The sequence below is a fragment of the Stenella coeruleoalba genome (assembly GCF_951394435.1).
Source record: "Stenella coeruleoalba genome assembly, chromosome: 18".
NCBI lineage: Eukaryota > Metazoa > Chordata > Mammalia > Artiodactyla > Delphinidae > Stenella > Stenella coeruleoalba.
This window is the reverse complement of record NC_137164.1, coordinates 66,356,066-66,374,678: the sequence shown is the minus strand read 5'-3', so window position 1 is coordinate 66,374,678 and position 18,613 is coordinate 66,356,066. Positions and strand designations below refer to the sequence as shown.

The 18,613-nt window shown below is 49.2% G+C and overlaps 1 protein-coding gene across 2 annotated transcripts in view; it reads left to right on the top strand.

Annotated features, from left to right (window-relative positions):
• The first annotated feature begins 1,944 nt into the window (after window positions 1-1,944).
• STK24 (serine/threonine kinase 24) overlaps window positions 1,945-18,613 on the top strand; it is a 102,408-nt gene continuing 85,739 nt past the window's right edge. Inside the window, exon 1 of one of the 2 annotated variants that reach the window (XM_079902748.1) lies at window positions 1,945-2,468. In XM_079902748.1, coding sequence (XP_079758874.1) covers window positions 2,427-2,468 — 42 coding nt within the window. In that variant the 5' untranslated portion in view covers window positions 1,945-2,426. Of the gene's footprint in view, window positions 2,469-2,488; window positions 2,639-18,613 lie in introns of those variants that run through there. The other variant, XM_079902750.1, reaches the window with a different exon arrangement.

Below are 18,613 nucleotides of genomic sequence, written 5' to 3'. Positions count from 1 at the left end.
TTGTCCTGTTTCTTCCTCATCTTGCTGCCATGTTATTGGCCTGACGGCTGACGCTAAGGAGAGACCTCTTAGCATGATGGTCTCTATTGGATGACTACTGATTTAAAAAAATCATCTTTAATTCGAGATAGACACTGTTAAGTCTTGGTGTATATATAGATAGTTCCAGGTTTTTCTCTATTTATTTACACATAAAATTATATATATGTATGTGATATATATTTAAATATAACTTCATACATATGAAGTAGCTTGAGATCAGACTATACATACTGCTTTGTACCCTCCATTTCCTTAACAATATATAATGAAAATATTTTTCCATGTTACTAAATATTGAAGTACATCATTTTAAATGACTGTATGAATATATTATCATTTAAGTAACAATCTCTGTTAGACTTTTAATCTGTTCCCAGTTTTCCCATGACCACAAATATCACCGCATCACATCTTTTTTTATCCATTCTCCTGTACTTCTCGGTTGTTTCCTTACGATATGTTATTGTAAGTAAAATTCCTGGGTTGAAGATGATGAACTTTTAATACTCATGCTCTTGCCTGTTTTGCCATCCATCTCTTTATGTACCCATTTTTTTGGTACACAAAATTTACACAAGCTGGTGAGCTCTTAAGGATCAGGGCTCATGCTTTCTTTAACTTTGTATCTGCCATATTCTCTTCATAGTACTTGGGGGTGGCAGGGCTTCAGGACTCAGTGAAGACAGTGCACCAGTGACAACCATGAAGGTATCTGAAAGCGTCCTGGACGATGCCGCGGGAAAACATGCATATTTCCAAAGGGAAAGCAGGGACTGCGTTTTAGCACCTCGCTCCTTGTCTGATCCAGAGCACACGAGGGCACTCTGAATACAGTGACACTTCATAGAATAAACACTCCTTACTTCGGTGGAGGACTTTTTAGGTTCTTCCAATAGTCTGTGAACTCTCAGGGGCTCATTTTTGTACGTCCAAACTCGCCCAGCCATGGTGCAATGAGGGCATTCATGGGCATGAATGAGATGCCGGGGTCCTAGCAACCTGGGAAGCAGATCACTTCAGTGGCTGCCACTGTTTGTCGTTGTAAATAAAATACTACTTTCTGGAGGCAGCACTGACTCATTCCTTCTTATTTCTTTCCTCTGCAGTTGGAGGAGAGGTGGCTAAAAGGTGGAGGCAGCCGAAAGAGCGGGAGAGGGCCAGGGGTAAGTCTAGACACGGTTTCCTTCCATTGTCTTCCCTTCCTCCTTGCCCCTCCCTCACCCATTTTCCCTTCTCGCTGGTGGACGCCCCCGCCTTGGTCCGGAGCCCAGAGATGGTGGGGTTCAACCCCCCTCGCTTTTTAGCTAAGTTTACAGCTCCTAGCATTCCAAGCGGGGTGTTTTCCAGTAGCCAAAGCACCGGGAATTAACAGCTCTCGGCCTCTCCCCTCCGGCTTTCCTCCTTGGGTTGGCTGGAAACTTCACCCAGACACCGAAGAAGCTCCGCCCCGGTAGTTTTGAACCGGCCACTGGCTGAGGCTCCGCTGGGCACTCTCCCTCCCGAGGTCCCCCTGCCCGAGGCTCTGCCCTCTGGAAGGTCGCCTGGAGCCCGCTGCCCCGGGGCCAGGCGGAGAGGGGTGGGCTGGCGTGAAGGGCAGGAGAGAGGTGGTAGAGTAAGACCTGGTACCCACAGCGCCCTCACCGCCCAGACCCGCTGGGCGCCCGACCGGCCCGTACTTGGGGGGCGGGATGGGCACGTGGCCCACCCCCGGCTCGGACCGGTCCCCGCGCTCCAGTGGCCGGGGGGTCGCATCAACTGAGGCCCCCTCCCCGCACCCGTCCGCGCGTCCACCTCCCCGCTCCGCTCCGCCCCGCCCCGGCGGCTGCGAGGCGGTGCAGCCCGCCGGAGACGCGCGGACCTCCACCCGCTCCGGCAGGCTGCGGCGCAGGCGGCGGCGCAGGCGGCTGCGGCCTAGGGCGCCGGGCGGCCGCGAGCCTCCTCCCCCTCCCGGAAGCGCGGGGCGGGGTCCCCGGCCGGGCCGCGGGGGCGGGCGCGGGGGCCGGGCCGGGGCGGGGCGCGCTCCGGGCTCGGCGCTCGCGGGCTCGGCCGGCTGTGCCCGTCCACTCCGGCTCCAGGCGGCCAGCGCTCGGGCCCAGGCCGCCAGGTTCCAGCCAAGCAGCAGCAGCAGTAGCAGCAGCAGCGGCGGCAGCTCGCGGGGAGACCCCGCGCTCCTGGCAACCCCTCCCCAGTGCGGTGCATGGAGACGAGGCCCTCCGCTCGCCCCTGAGCCCGCCGCCCGGCCCGGGACCCGCGGGGGCTGGGGTGGCCTCGGGCTCCGGCCGGCCCCGCCGCCCGAGGGCTGCGCGCGGCCCGCGGGCCTCGTCGCCCGCGCGGATCGCCGCGGCCCGGCCGTCCCGTCCCAGGAAGTGGCCGTCCTGACCGCCATGGCTCACTCCCCGGTGCAGTCGGGCCTGCCCGGCATACAGGTAGGCAGGGACCGGGCCGCCGAGGGGAGGGAGGGATGAGCGGGCCGGGGCGGAAGCGGGGAACTTGGCGGTGTAAACACGGCCCCCCCACCACGCTGCACCTTCCGGGGTCGCGCCGGCCTCCCGCGTCGTGCTGGCAGCGCCCGGGGTGCCCTGCCCAGCGGACACGGGTGCGTGTGTGCAGGGGCCTGGGGGCCGCGGCCCGGAGGCGGCCCTCGCCGGCCGGGAGTCGCGGCGGTCGAGCGGGGGGATGTGGGGCTGCCGGCCGCTGCGCCCTCCTCGCTTCCCTCTCCCCCGGGGCCTCCCGAGCCGCAGGCCCCGCGCCGGCCCATTCCCGGGGAGAAGTGATGTGGAGAAATGCCCTCGGAGGCCCGGCTCGCTCTCAGGGCCCCGGCGCGGGCGGGGGGCGGTGAAGGCCCGGGTTCCCCTCGGCGAGGGGGCGGTAAAGTTGAGGGGCGGGGAGGGCCTCGGTCGCGCCATGGCTAGTCCCGGGCCCGGAGGGCGGAGGAGGAGGCAGGGCGGGGTGGAGGAAGGTGCCACCGCTAGCTCCACTTCCAGCGCGTCTGTTCCGCGCGTTTCCTCCCGGTGCAGATGGAGGGGAAAGTGCGAGCCTTCAACCCTTCTGGAAGAAGGAATCGATGGCACAGCGTGCACTCGAGTGTGGATCCCGGGACTCAGGGCTTTGGCTTGGAGTCTTGATTGGATCCAGCTGAGTTCCTTCCCAGAAATCCTCTCCGTTGCCACTTTGTGGCCTCTTGGCCTCCCAGTGACTTTTTTTGGAGTGGGGTAAAGGGGGAGAAGTTGAATTTCAAATTTACACGGATGCTTTAAGGTTTTTCGCCATCGGGGACTGTTTTTAGCCCTTTGAAAGATAAAACCACTGCCCTTCTTGGCTAATTTGTAATGTTTGTAAGCGCGTAAATGGGGGCAAAATGTTTGGGATTAAAATCTGACGGTACAGCTAGGGAATGTCTTTAAAGTTTGGCTCTCCCGGGTTAGCCGAGTAAGGGAGCAGAGGAGCTTTAAGAAAACAAATACAAGTATCCCAGTGGACTATTTATTTTACAGCGTTCTACGGGCTCATTTTTCTCCCCCCCCCCCCCCACCTCACTCTTGAGGGCTGAGAAGTGCAGTATTCGGACCTGGACTCCATAGGAGCCGGGAATCTGCCCCCTCCTTAAAGAGAGAGCATTTCTCTCTTTCTCTCCCTCTAAATCTGAAAAAGAAAACTCGATTTCATTGTTCAGGTTTGATATCTAGAAAAATAAGAACACAGAGTTACCAGAATTGTAACCTCTTTAAAAAAAAATGTTGTAACAGTTAACATTAATAATTTGACGGTGCTTGAAGAAAACTGTCCTTGAATCTCACGTAAAGAGCTGTTAAACTCAACACGCATTTAAAACCTAAGCTTCTGCTGACCGCTAGGTAAAAATCAGATGTGGTTTCTTGGTATTTCCTAAAAATTCCTGCTTTGGTTTGAATTTAGAGACAGGAAGGCAGGGTGAACTGGGTAAAAAATTATTTCTGACCAGTAGAGCAAGAAGGGCCTCTTGTAATGATTAAAAAATACATTTGCTGGGTACTTTCTTTAGACAGACTCTTATGCTGTTAATCAGGTTGTAATCTAGCGCACTTGCCTCACTTAGAGCTTACCATGGAGGTATTCAGCTTTTGTGGAAAGCGAATCAGTTTAAAAAGGTACTTAAAGCCTCGCTGGCTGGTGCCCTGAAGTCAGTATCAGATGGTCACCAGGTGGTGTCTAGTCTCAACACTCCTTTTGTCCTCCCCTTTTAATTTTTTTCTTCAAGAGTGTGGGCCGGAATTCTTAAATCGTGGGAAAAGAAGGTACATTTCTTTTAATAATTGGGCCTCCCAAATGTATTTCCTAGGTAGTGTTACAAGGGAACTGTTTTTATTTTGCTTTCTCAGTGGAAAGGCTGATAAATTTTTGTTGGGTTGAAACAACCAAATTTTCAGCCGTTACAGTTTTAGGGTCGCGAAGGTGGCTTCTGACAGAGTCATCACTGTATTTAAGTGCATCTACACACTGTATGATGATTGTTTTTAGTGTGCCATTTGGGGAAGAACATTCCTTCCCTCTCCCTTCCACTCCCAAAGAAAAACAACCAGCACATTTATTTCCTACTTTGAATCAGCAGCTGTTGCTGCCCAGGGAGGCCTTCCTCAGAGTTGTTGTTGAGGATTAAATTAAAGGCACACCTGCCTCCGACTGCTCTCCAGGCTAAAAGAGGAGGAAAGAAGTACTAACCCTCCTGTGCTGTGTCCCGATACATCCCATAACCTCCCTTTTTTCGTCTCTCATCTCCTGATGAGGGTTCGTAAGGAGTTGGCTTAAAAATTTCAGAAAGACAGCAGAGTGAATTCAGGCAGCCTAGGCAAAGATGCTTAAAAAATAAACCTGAATGACAGCATAATTTCAGTGAAAACATCATTTTCATTGTCTTGCAAATCATTTTTATGCCTCTTGATTCTCATTGGTACTGCTTGAGGCATAGGTGTAATGTATGCCATTTTCTAGACGTGGAAACCAGCAGAGACTGAACTGACCAGGGTGAGATAGTGCCTTACGTGGCAAAGCTGTGATTGGAAACCAGGTCTTTCCTGCCCTCAAGACCCATTCTCTTACTCACCATGCTGTGTTATTGCTTTATTATTACTCTAGCAAACAGTAATGCTTATTTCATTCCAACTTGGGTTTGCTGAAGAAATTAAAATACGGTATTTTATTTGTTCAATCAGCAACCGTTATTGAACACTGTTGTGCCGGGTGCTCGGTGAGGGTTGATGACTGTAAATCTGAGTGAGTTATGGGTGATCCTGTTTAATAACCTTTTCATGAAGGCTGCCAGGGGCCTTTCCTCTTTTTTTTTTAAACCTCCCACCCAGTTTCATATTAGCATGGGGGAAAAAAATAGAAATCATGAACTGAATGTAATAACTACGAATAGACATAAAGAAATTCGGTTGAGTTGTGGATTTAACTACTCCCTGTCCTTCACTGAACATTTGTTGCTTCTCTGGATTTAATTCAGCTTCAGCTGGAGGCAGCAGCATCCATCAGCTTTTAGTTGCATAAGTTGTAATTTAAAAAGAATTAGATTTTGGTTTGTAAGTTTCTATAACGGAATTTTATCAGTCACTTGAAACCTTTTCTGGACCGTGACCCGTGTAAGAAATATATTTTACATCAAGACCTGAAAGTTAACTTTTCCGAAGACAGCCCTAATCCTCACTACTTGTGATGTACTGTTGTGTGATGCATTTTATTAAGAAGAAAAAAAAAGAGCTGCTGCAAAACTAAATTGATTTCACAGCTGACTGAATTACACTAATTTGATATGTAACATGTATGACAGGACCTGAGTTAGTTTAGCATGTTTTGAGGATGTCATGCATGTAAGATATTCTCATATTTGAAAGTACAGACCGTTTACAGGAACAGCTGGAAAACGTAAAGTCTCTACTTTATTAACATCATCTTTGCGTTTCTCTGGCTGCTTGGAGAGACCTTTTGCTGAGAATGCCCCTCTGTGTGGGGAGAGAGAGAGACGTTTAATGGCCAATTTGGGTGAGTTGGGAACTTTTCTCCAGTGCTCTTCCTTACCCTGGGGAAACCTGTGCGCTCTGGGAGGAGAAGACAAACAGAAGGACAGCTGCATTTAATCTTGCCTGAAGAGCTCTGGTACTTTTTCCTCCGCGGGTGTGGACGTTCAGGGTATTTGTGAGGTGGTGGTGCAGCGTTGGACTGGGCGAGGAGCCGCGTCCTTGCCGCGCATTTCCCCAGCAGCCGCGGCAGGTGTAGGTGAGACCCTCCTCCTGGCCGGTGCTCAGGAGGTCAGCAGCCTAGCGAGGGCCGACTGGGGTGCTCTCCCCGAGAAGGTTCAGATGAGCCGGGGAGGGGTGCGCAGAGAGCAGGGCGCAGGGTGCGAGGGCGGACTCGCGGCGCCCAGCCGGGGCCCTGGAGCTGGAGGGGCGGCAGCCGGGGAGGGGGCCTGCGTTCCCCGCCGCCTCGGGCGGCGCACTGTCCGGACGCTGCTTCCTCCGGGCACGTGGTGGGCCAAGGTGGAAGGATGCTGGGAGCGCTGGCTGCTGCTGGGAAGGCGGCGGTGGCTCTCTGGGCGAGAGGCCCCCAGGATGGCGAGAGGAGGAGGCTGAAATGGTGGAAGGGTCTCGTGTCCACCTGCAGCGCAGGTGGACCTTTCAGCAAGGTTGCCTCAAACCTTGTAATGTGAACTCTTAGCCAACATTTTATAGTCCTTATTAGTCTCCTTCACGCCCCTTGCTTTTGACCTTTTCCCATGCTCTATGCTGTAAGGAAAATGAAGACACATTCTCTGTTATTGTTAGTAGCCTATATTTAAGGTGTTTTTTTTTTAATACGCATTTCAAGACTTCATATTCCCTCTTCTCTATCACCGAAATTTAACAGTGTTAAGAATTTGTTTTGCTTAAAGTCAGTTTGGGAGGGGGAGGGTCGTCAGAAGATTAAAATAGAAAACACCTTGGAGGAGTCCAGGACATTTTGGTTCTAATCCCGTATCAGGGAATGTTCTTGATAGTATTTCGCGTACAACCAGTGACCTTCAAGTAGAAATTGGTCAGATTAGACTTTTCTAGGCAGCTAACGCAGCACCGTGTCCCGGCGGAGGGTAGTTACGGGCAAGTGGCACCGTTGCTTTCTTGTTCCTTTCTGTCATTTTTGTGGTCATCTTTGAGTTAACTCTTCTGGTGTGTGGAGCCGAGTTTACTTATTTGATGCGACTTGACACAGCTTTTGAGTTGAACAGTTTTTCTAGCACTTTGGTACGAGATGCAGTGTGAGGCGTTTCTGAAGAAATGAGCCTGTTGGTCGTTGTTGCTTCTTCCTAGTGTACTTTACAGCCACACTGAGGCCAGGGTCCAGGAGCCTGAGGATCTTCGGGCCGCGTTGCTCTCTTTTTGGGTGATTTCTCCCTGTGATTCAGAATTGCCTGCTGGGAAACTCCATACCTACAGGAAGTGGACCACACCCAACCCAGTCGTGCTGTGGCTTTTTTTGGTGCTTGGGCTCAGCATTGTTATCATTAATGGAATCTTGCGGCGGGTACGAGCGCAGGAAATAGAAGTGGACTCTTAGCCCTCTATTACCACTCAGAGTCAAGCACTGTCATCCGACTGGTCGTTTCCCTGCCGTAAGTCCCGTTTTTTGCAGTGCAATACTTTTCAAACTCTCAGAGCTCAATGCTTTGAGAAAGAGAAAAACTAGAGCTCTTACAGCACCTGGCTCCTGGGGGGATGCCGCGTTTCCTAATCCTAAATGGCTCCCTGGTTTCCAAGATTTAGAGGAGGGAAAATAAGATGAGGTGTACCTTTGCTTGTGACAAGGCATAAAGCATCCCGGTTGTGTGTTACAAAGGCCCTTGGTGTGCAGCCCCCCTGGGGATGGCACTGTCCACTTACAGACCTTCCGTTATATGTTGAGGAGGGTCTTGGTCAATAGAAGGAGCCCTGTTGGTATCTGAATACATTGTGGGAACTTTTGGAGTTTTACATTAATGCTTACCAAATACGTACCTCGTGTTTATCTTCCCGCCAAGTCTCTTCCTGTTTTTAAAAAGACTTTCTGGCCCTAAGATTTGAAAGGACCGTGGAGGTCCACATCCTTTGTCTTCTATTAATTACTTAGGACTTTTGTTTAGTTTTTATTTGCAAAGTTATGCACGTGGTGAGGGTTGTTGGGAGAGAGCAGTTCCTTGCCGTTGGCGTCCATTTCCTCCCCTCACCCCCTCCGAAGGCAGCCCCTTCCATCCCCTTTGCTGTCAGTTGTTGTTGTTACTTCTTTGTTCACAAAGAGCATTTAAAAATCGCTGTTTCTTTTTTCCCTAGTTTCAGGCATTGTCAGTAGACTTTGGACCCTGAAGATGAGGATTTAGTTCTCGTGTCCTTGCCTCCTTCGCTCCCGTGTCCCTCCCCTCCCTGTGCCCAGTGCACTTACGTTGGTGACTTCAGTTAGATTCGTGTGTACATTAACGTGACTGTGGAAACACTAAGCCCAGCCAGCCATGAGTAAACCAGGATTACTTTTCAAATCTTGTTTGGAAGTTTATTTATTTATTTTTTTGGAAATGTAATTGTCTTAGTCTGTTTGGGCTGCTGTTACAAAATGCTGTAGACTGAGTGGCTTAAACAACAAACATTTCTCACAATTTTGGAGGCTTGGAAGCCCAAGATCAAGGCTCTGGCAGATTTTGAGTCTTTTGAGGGCCTGCTTCTGGCTGTGTTCTCACAGGGCAAAGGGGGAGGGGGTGCTCTGGGAGGTCTCCTTATAAGGGCAGCAATCCCAATCCTGAGGGCTCCACCCTCATGACCTGATCACCTCCATCACATTGAGGGTTGGGTCTCACCATATGATTTTGGGGAGGGAGCATAAACATTTACTCTGTAGCAGCACTTATAACTTATTCAACCCCAAACCCGCTGCCAGTTGTTGAAACCTCCTCTTGGGAATTTCAGGTGAGGCACACAGGCTGTCTGTCCATTTCCCTCCTCTGGAGGGAGACTCCTTCCTCTGAGCCTCCTAACTTGTATCGCTGGCATCCCCTCTGCCATCCCTCATCCTCTTTGCCTTCATCTTCGGGATTCCTTGGGCTGCTCTCTGGGGATGGCTTGTTTTCTGCGCCTCCTGCCATCTTTCTTGGTTTCTGTGACTGTGTTGGTGGAGCATATCCTGTAGTGGCCTTCCTGTGAATAGGGTGCATGGGAGATAGGTTTTTTTGAGGTCTTGGGTATCTGCAAGTTTCTTATTTTTGCCTTTCCCCTCGATTGATATTTTGGCATGGCGTTTAGTCATGGGGTGGAAATTATTTCCTTAGAATTGTGACAGCAGCTCCACTGTGTTTTAGTTTGCAGTGTTGCTGTTGAGGAATGCAACGCCACACCGATACTGGAATCTGTGCATGCAAGCTGTTTCATTTTTCCTGAATTTCATAAGATCTGAATTTTTTCTTTGTAATCTGAAGTTTCATCATGATGTGGGTCTTCTTTTATTTTTTGTGACAGGTACTTCATAGGTCCTTAATCAGACAACTCACGTCTTTTTGTTGAATTGTTTCTTTGATTCCCTTCCCTCTCCCATTTCCTGTGTTCACTCTTTCTTAAACCCTTTATTATTTGGATGCTGGACCTTCTGGACTGGTCCTCAAGTATTCTTATCCTTTGAAACCTATTTTCCATCTCTTGTCTTTTCTCCTTGGCCTTCTGGGAGATTGTCTCAACTTTATCTTCCAGCTCTTCCAAAGAGTATTTCATTTCTGCTCTTGTTTTTTTAAATTGTGAGGGCTCTTTTTGATTCTCTGAATGTTGTTGCTTTCTTGTTTCAGTTGAAATATCTGCTTTCATCTCCCTGAGTATGTTAATTGTAGTTATGTTGTTTTTTCCCTCGGAATAGATTCTCTTCCTCCACGGCCCCTTTGCCCCCCTGTTGGTTTTGGTTTCTGTTTTTTGTGGTAGAGGCCACCCTTGAATGTCCACTCATATTTCAGAGTAGGGGACAAGCTGGTTGGAAGTCTGAACCCTGACTGGGGCTTTTTCAACCCCAGTGATGTAGGCGCTTCTGGTGGGCATGAGAGGTGAGGAACGGCTTATGTCAGTTTCTTATCGCCTTTTTTTTTTTTTTTTTTTTTTTTTGCGGTACGTGGGCCTCTCACTGTTGTGGCCTCTCCTGTTGCGCAGCACAGGCTCCGGACGCGCAGGCTCAGCGGCCATGGCTCACGGACCCAGCCGCTCCGCAGCATGAGGGATCCTCCCGGACCGGGGCACAAACCCGCGTCCCCTCCGCTTGTGGTCCCTCCTCCCACCTGAGGCTCGCTCTGGATGAGGAAAGGCTCTGAGAGCGGGCACAGTGCCCCGTGTAGTTTCTCTCCTGCTCCTGAAACCCTCCATGTTCCTTTGCAGAGAACATGCTTTCAGTTTCCTTTCCTGGGGAGGCACGGGGCAGCTTCCTGGCTGTGGGCAGCGGGCAGGCCATCTGGGTGTTCCACTGCTTCTGCAGGACTTGCAGTCACTGCTCCCCTGGGGATTCGGCAGGGGGGGTGCAGTTGATTCTCTGCTTTCCCTGCCTCGAGCTTAGCATTTGCCATCTTCCCCACCTTTCTTTCCTCCACCCACTTTCCAGCTTCTGGAATTTTCTTGCTGTGGGTGTTCTCTCCCCTCCTGGTACGTGGAGGTTTAAAGCCTTTTTTAAGAAAACCCCCTTTGTACTGTGATTTCAATGGGGTTTCAGGATTGACCAAAGTAGATCTTATGCTCAGCGTGTGCTCTCTACCTGGAAATCACTCTCTTCAATTTATAGATGAATGAACAGAATTTGAATTCCAAGGTCAGGACCGCCCGGTCCGTGGGGTGGGGAGGGACTCCTGAGCCGCGGTCCTCTTCATCACGTGATGCCTTCTGGTTTCTCTCTGTAAGAAAAAGGCAGTGTACACACACCCTCGTTTTCCCATGTGTCTGTCTGTGACCTCCGCCTCCCCGACTTGAATGCTTTCTTCCGCTCTGTCTCTCATTTTCTAGTCTCGGGATTCTGTGGGCACAGAACCGTTTTCAGGGCGCCCCACGGTATCTTGTTGGAGGAACATTTGCTTAAGTTGACTGATGTTTTGGGGGTGCAGCCTTGGTCCGGGATTGAGTGTAGGCTTCCTGGGAAGCTGGCAGCGCCGCCGCCAGGGTGGGTCAGGTGCCCCTGGGGGACCCAGTCTGCACGTGTGTGGGGACCAGGCACCTTGGACTCGGGAATCCCGCGTGTGGCTCGGTGTTGCTCCTCAAACTCTCGCGTTAGTGGGTACGTGGCTCCAAGAGTGTGCTTCCTACTTAGAACAGAGTACCTTTGGAGGTGGAAACGTACAGTGATAGACGAGTGGAAATGAAAGTAATCCAGAACCTGGGGACTGGGTGTTGGTCAGCAGCTATTTTAGGTACAGTTTCCCAGCATCACTTTAAGATCAATTTCAGTGCGGTTGACTCGAAGTTGTTAAATTGCTACCTGAACTCCTGGTGAACTGAGAACCTGCTGTAGAAAGGTCTTGTTTGAGCATTTCTTTCCTGTGTTTGATGCCCTTTCATTGTACCAAACATTTCTTGAGAGGTAATTTAAAAAGAAAAATATATGTAAGTACAAAGAATTGCTCAGCTCCTCAGCAGTTCCTACCAGGAGGCGGGTGGCTTTTTCCTTCGGCTGCGCTGTGTTGCCGGAATAGATAAGTGGGAAAAGTAAGTGGTCCTTGGCGCTCCCATGTTGATGCCCTTAGTGGGAGCCTTGTGGGAAGGGAACTAAATTTTACTGCCTCCTTCCGATACAAGGAGGGAGGAGCAGCTTAGCCCTCGGCTAATCCTCGGGGCCTCTGCGGAGGGAAGGGCTGTTAGACCAGTTTTACAGATGAGAAAACTGAGGCTTAATGAAACTGGACCGAGGCTGCCTAAGGCTGCCGCCCTGAGAGCAGAGCCCCGACTCCCTGGCTCTTGGTGCTGGCATTTGTGTTTTCTTCCTCTCTCCACCAGAGTGCCCCCGCCCCCGACGTGGCTGCTGTGTCCTTCATGACCAAATTGTGCCTCCAGCTTCCCTGAGACCAGCCCAGTTCAGGGCTGGTCACTCATGGTATTTTGGTCACTTTTATTTCCATGATTTTGTTTTTTCACGTTTGAAGAAGACTTTGTTCATGTCCCAGTGTTATTCTTTTATTTTTATTTTTTTTTTTTGCGGTACGCGGGCCTCTCCCTGTTGTGGCCTCTCCCGTTGCAGAGCACAGGCTCCAGACGCGCAGGCTCAGTGGCCATGGCTCACGGGCCCAGCCGCTCTGCGGCATGTGGGATCTTCCCGGACGGGGTCATGAACCCGTGTCCCCTGCATCGGCAGGCGGACTCTCAACCACTGCGCCACCAGGAAAGCCCCCCGGTGTTATTCTTAATTGACTTCCTGGAATTTAGGATTGTGGGAGTAGGGGGAGTTGACTGGTCCCTGTTCTGTTTCTCGTCGTTGTCTCTGCTGAGCCCTCATGCTGCCCTTGGGGAGGGATGGCAGCCTTTGACTTCTGTTTGTTACCTCTCAGGTGTTGCCCAGGTTGTTTTGAACTGTGCAGAAATATTAACTGAAAAAAGTACACTATAATCTAACAGTGCTTTTGAGATTTCAGCGTTTATGCTCATCAGTCACTTGGAGGGCTTGGTGGAGTTTGCATCTCTAACAAGTTGCCAGGTGTGTGGCTGCCTCAGGGACCACACTTTGAGAACCGCTGCACTGCAAAATTAAAAATCCTTAAATCCCTGTTGCTCTCCCTGGGAGCACCATACAGCGGTGCCCATTGGAAGAGCAGCTCAGTGGAAAGTCATGGAAAGTCAGTGCTTGCGACTCAGGGCGTGTATTTCAGAGCTTGACTTCGGAACCACAGGTCTAACTTTGAAAATTGAATAGAATTGTTAGAATTTTTACTATGGTAGCATGTATTGCACACCTGTCAGGGGGCAGAGGAGGATGTGTGCTCCATGTCTTTTTGACTTTGGAACCTTATTTTTTAAGAAATGCAGCTCTCAGAACTAGCCTTCATGGTTCTCTTGGAAAACCCTGAACCAGGACAGAAGCCCTGAACCTGAAGCTCCTCCACAGCGTTGCCAGGACCATCTCTCAGCTGTTTCCATCATGTCACTCCCTGCTTAGAAACCTGTGGTGGCTTCCTGACCAAACATAAGCTCCAGCTCAGCACTAAGGGCCTCGTGTTCCTACCCGGCCTCTTGTGCGCTGCGTTCCCACCCCCTCGCCCCGGGGAGAGCCTGCCTGCCCCGCAGGGTTGCCCCAGAGTCCTCTGCCCAGTAACCCCTGGTGAGCCGTTAGTATTTGTGTTCTGTTGCCTTTTTTTTCTTAATTGGATTGTAAAGGCAGACCTTCAGGGAAGGTCCCCACCATCAGTCGGTCCAGCTCCCCCGTGATGCTAGGCCCGTGAGGAACACCTGCTGGTGGAGGGAGGGGACAGCTAGGAAACGAGTGGCCTCCTTGGGGCAAAATCGATTTTCTTTTCTCGTAGTTGTTCCGCTTAGCACTTAACTGAAGATGTACATGTGTCTCTGAACTGAGAATACTATTGCGGACCAATAGTCTTTTTAATGTTTGGGTTGTCAGAGATTTTGTGCTTTTATGTATAAATAGTTGATTTGTTTTTTTTTTTTTTTTGCGGTACGCGGGCCTCTCACTGTTGTGGCCTCTCCCGTTGCAGAGCACAGGCTCCGGACGCGCAGGCTCAGCGGCCGTGGCTCACGGGCCCAGCCGCTCCGCGGCATGTGGGATCTTCCCGGACCGGGGCACGAACCTGTGTCCCCTGCATTGGCAGGCGGACTCTCAACCACTGCACCACCAGGGAAGCCCAGGGAGACTTTTTTTTTTTTTTTAAGTGTGTTGTAATTTTTTTGCAGTTCGCTGTATGGCTTTTTCCAGTATAAGGGTAGATGGCGTATTAAGCAGACTTAGGGGATGGACTGTGTCTGGAAAGGTAGTTATGAGGTTTGGGCTCTTCTCTTTCCTTTGTTAATAAAGAATTTGAAGTGTTTGTAAAAACCCCTGTTTGTGTCATTCAGAATACCTTCCTCCCAATTGTCTTCTTTAAGAAAAAATGAAGTGCTTACATGAAGTGAAACTGCTTGCGCTTCCTGGCCTGGGGACACAGGCTGCCTGTGTTTATCTGTGCAGCAGGCAGGATGTGATGGGATCTGTACACCTGACAGTGGTGGAGGTCTCAGGCCACCCTCCGCAGCGGGCCTGGGGCTGTTACCGCCAGCAGCGTGAACCTGTGGCCCTGGCTATTGCGGGATGGAACTCCATTTCCCCATACTGTGAAGCAGTCATAGTTGAAAGTGATCACATGGTTTAAAATAGTTTTTAATGGAAAAGCAGGTTTCCCAGGGATCTACATATTCTCTTTCTCTTGGATGAATTACTGCTTATGTGAAGCAAAGTGCTTCTTGAGAGGAGGCCTTCACAGCCTTTCTCCCAAAATAAATAAGTAAATATTCATATATGTGTGTGCATCTAAAATGTTTTATTTTTTTATTTCTCTTATATTTCCAAAAGGAACAAAACCCTCAAGGTTCTGAAAATTAATTGTTATGAAGGTAGTAAAATACTTTTAAGCCTTTTTATTTATTTATTAAGTTGCAAATTATTCTTTTTTTTAGATTTATTTTTATTTATTTATCTTTGGCTGCGTTGGGTCTTCGTTGCTGCTTGCGGGCTTTCTCTAGTTGCTGCGAGCGGGGGCTACTCTTCTTTGTGGTGCGTGGGCTTCTCATCACGGTGGCTTCTCTTATTGCAGAGCACGGGCTCTAGGCGCGCGGTCTTCAGTAGTTGTGGCACGCTGGCTCAGTACTTGTGGCTCGCGGGCTCTAGAGCACAGGCTCAGTAGTTGTGGCGCACGGGCTTAGTTGCTCCGCGGCATGTGGGATCCTCCTACACCAGGGCTCGAACCCGTGTCCCCTGCATTGGCAGGCGGATTCTTAACTACTGCGCCACCAGGGAAGTCCTTAAGCCTTTTTAAAATGGTAAAATTCTCAATGTTTTTATACCTAGTCTGTTGCATAGATTATTTCTTAATATGTTAGCTACAGCCACTAAACAAGGCGGTTTTTGAAATTCCACAAAAATGATCCCTCTCTTGATTCGTCCTCATGCATCAGAGCAGCGGTGATCCCTCTCGTTCCAGTCGGGGGCTGTGTGCCGCGAAGGCCCTTTGAGGGAGGGCTTCTGGGTGCTTGTCTCCTGCAGAGTTGGAGCTCCCTCCCCAGACTGGCCATGTTGTCTACACATAGCCTTGTAAAAGACAGTGTGAAGTGGGGGTCTGAAGATGGGTGCTGAAATGGAAAAACACCCGTCAGTCCATCCGCCACTAAACTGTTTTTAAAGCACAAGCGTCTGTAATCCCACTACTTGAATAGAGCTGTTTTCCAGGCATTGTTTCCTACATTGTTTTCCACTCAGAATTGGATGGTAAATATCGTCCCCCATTTTCACGAAATTTCCTTGTGATGATTTTTTTATTTTTTTTTTTGCGGTAAGCGGGCCTCTTACTGTTGTGGCCTCTCCCGTCGTGGAGCGCAGGCTCAGCGGCCATGGCTCACAGGCCCAGCTGCTCCACGGCATGTGGGATCTTCCCGGACCGGGGCACGAACCTGTGTCCCCTGCATCGGCAGGCAGATTCTCAACCACGGCGCCACCAGGGAAGCCCTGCGATGATTTTATTGGCATTTCTGGCTCACCTCTTTGGGGTAAGGCATGCCCCATCCTTGGGACACGGAGTTCTAGTCAGAGCACATTCCTGTTTGGTTCTGCTGGTTAGATAGAATTACCTTGCTGCTTTCATTTTGCCTTTGGAGAAGGAAAAATTAGCCCTCCTTCTCCTCCCACAACAGTGTTACTGGAAAGCACTGTGGTGGTTATTTCATGAGTGTCTGTAGGTGATTGCCTCACTGACGTCAGTAAGCCAGACACTCACCAAGGGGTATTACATATTCATGCTGGGCCCCTTGCCCCTGCAGCAGTTGTGTCCTAAACAGAGGACCCTACGTGTGCATGGGGGCCCACAGAGACTCTGCTTGTGTACACACGTGTTCATGTGAGCATTAATTCAGAACCACAGGACCACTCCTTTCCGGGCTTCTCTCTGCGGTGGATGGAACAAGTGGAACGGAGGGAATCCTGCCTGGCTGGATTGTGTTCTTCAGATGAATATTTCGTATACGTGATCAACATTCCAGTTTTAAAATAGTTTATATCCTGCATGTCTCTTTTTAGTCTTTGATTTAATGAAAAGTTGTAGAAGATGTAGAAATTCACGGGACAATAACAGGTGCAAATACGGTGACTTAAAATTACTGCTGTGAATGAACATTCTGGCTCCCCGCACCAAGAGGATGGGTGTGCTTTTTACCCATTTGATAGTGGATGCGTTCTGAGTGACGGGGCTGTAGTCACTGAAATCACACATATCACTTGTACCGTGTTTTCTTCCCGCCCAAGGCGCACATGTTAGCGAGGGTCTGCGGGCGGTGGTGGTGCCCGTGCTAACCACGGGCGCCTGGCTTCGGGGACTGGGGCTCCGAATAGCCCCGCATCACTTCAGGTTTTCCTGCCACGTGGATTCAGATCAGTTTAGACCTCCCCTCCGAGGGAGTCATGAAAAACTCTTGGTTTTTGGAGACTTTGGGTTTAGGGGCGTGGACCTCTGCTGCTGCCCTTCTACCACATATATTTGATGAATGGAAAAACTTAAGGAGGAATACAAGGCAGTAGTATGAAAGTAGAGCATTACTGAATTTTTCTAGAACCGTTTTGCTTTTTTTCTTTATTCAAATTAAAGCAATTTTTTCTTTATTGTGTGACTGATTGCCTTTAGTTATTTAAGTCTTACAAGAGTGATCATGGAAAGGGAAACTTGTCGCATAAGAGTACAATGAAAGAAAAAGAGGACGTGTTGTCAGACTTCGAAAAGATCTTTGCTATTTTAAGCTGAAATACTAGGTAGTGATGTAGTCAGTGTGGCCATTTATTTTATAAAACAAAAAATTAATAAGGGATTTATTAATGTTTTTATTTGTAATCTATTTTCATGATCACCACTGATACAGTTTGATGCAAAAAGAAGCAGATGTTTTCATGTGTCAGAAATAAAGTTTAAACTATGGGCAGTTCCCAAGTACATTTCAGATTTCACTTGTAAGTGTGTTGGTTAGAAGTCCCACACATTTTCTTACAGAAATGACTTTATAAATGGTGATTAAGTTCTGAGGCTAACTTAGAAAAGCCTAACTGAACTATGACTTTCTGGTTCTGAAGGCAGGAAGCTAGTTAGTATAAGAGAGTTGGAGAAAAAGGAAGACTTGACTTTTCTTGGTGCAGAACTGGTCCCGTGCAACATTTCTGAGTTCAGATTGGTCTCCTGCACTGTGCTGCGCCTCACTGTTACCACCAGTATCTTTGTTCTTCATCCTTTAATGCCTTCCTGATACTGCAGCTCTGGTGTGAGTCCCTCTTTGCTACATTTCATTGAGAAGTTCTCAATGAAAATTCCTATTCTTCATTTTAAAATTGATTTTAGGTAGATGTTGGAAAAGCATTTATACTAGTTCATAAAAGTAGCAGTCTTAGAGGAAGAAAGAATGTGTGTTGATCTAAATAGATATCTAATAGGTAGAATATTAGGCAGTGAAAAATTGATGACATGATACAGGAATGACGTTGAGGGCCGTAGAGGGATTTGCCATGTGTTGGACACTGTGCTGGCATTGGGATTAGGAAGATAAATGATAACCCTGTGTTCAGGAGGCTTACAGTCTAAGAGCAGAGGCATGTGTGTAAACATACTTCTCTCTGGGATAAATGCAGTTGTAGAAGGAAGTATAAGGCTCAGAAGAAACACAAGAGGAAGGAGTAATTATATCGTGAGGTGGCAGTTTGAACCTCAATAAAGGAAATGATGCCTGAGCTCTTTTTTTATTTAAAAAGGCAGAAGGAATCCAGACAATAGAATGTTCAAAAGCGTGAGAGTTTTTTTTTTTGTTTTGTTTTTTATTAAATAGCACAGAGTGTTTGGAAAAGTGCAAGGGATTCAGTTTTGCTGGACTTTAAGGAAAAAGGAAAACAAGAGAGATGAAGTTGAAGAGGTAGTTGGGGACCAGCTCATAAAGGACAATGCTGACTGGTTTGGGCTTCAGCCTGTTAGGTGATGCAAAATTCCCAGGAATGTTTGCAGTGGCAGAATGAGACCAATTTTGTTGTGAAAGTTTGGCACTTGGACTGGAGAGGGCAGAGGCTGGTCCCTCAGGTAGGAGACCACTGATGCGGGACTGGACGGAGGCATCGGTGGCTGGATGGGATTCAAGAGGGAGCCCTGGGCAGAATGGGCCAGCTGGGCGAAGAGGGTGATGGAGGGAAGGAGGAATCCTAAGATGGGATCTGGCCTGGGTGTGTGGGTGAATGAATCATGGGGCCACTGATTGGCACAGATGATGAAGAACCTACACAGATAAGGAGTTCTGTTCAGATGCCTGGAATGTAGGTGGAGGAAAGGAATAGGTGGTTACATGCCTGGGTCTGGAGCTTGGGGGAAGAG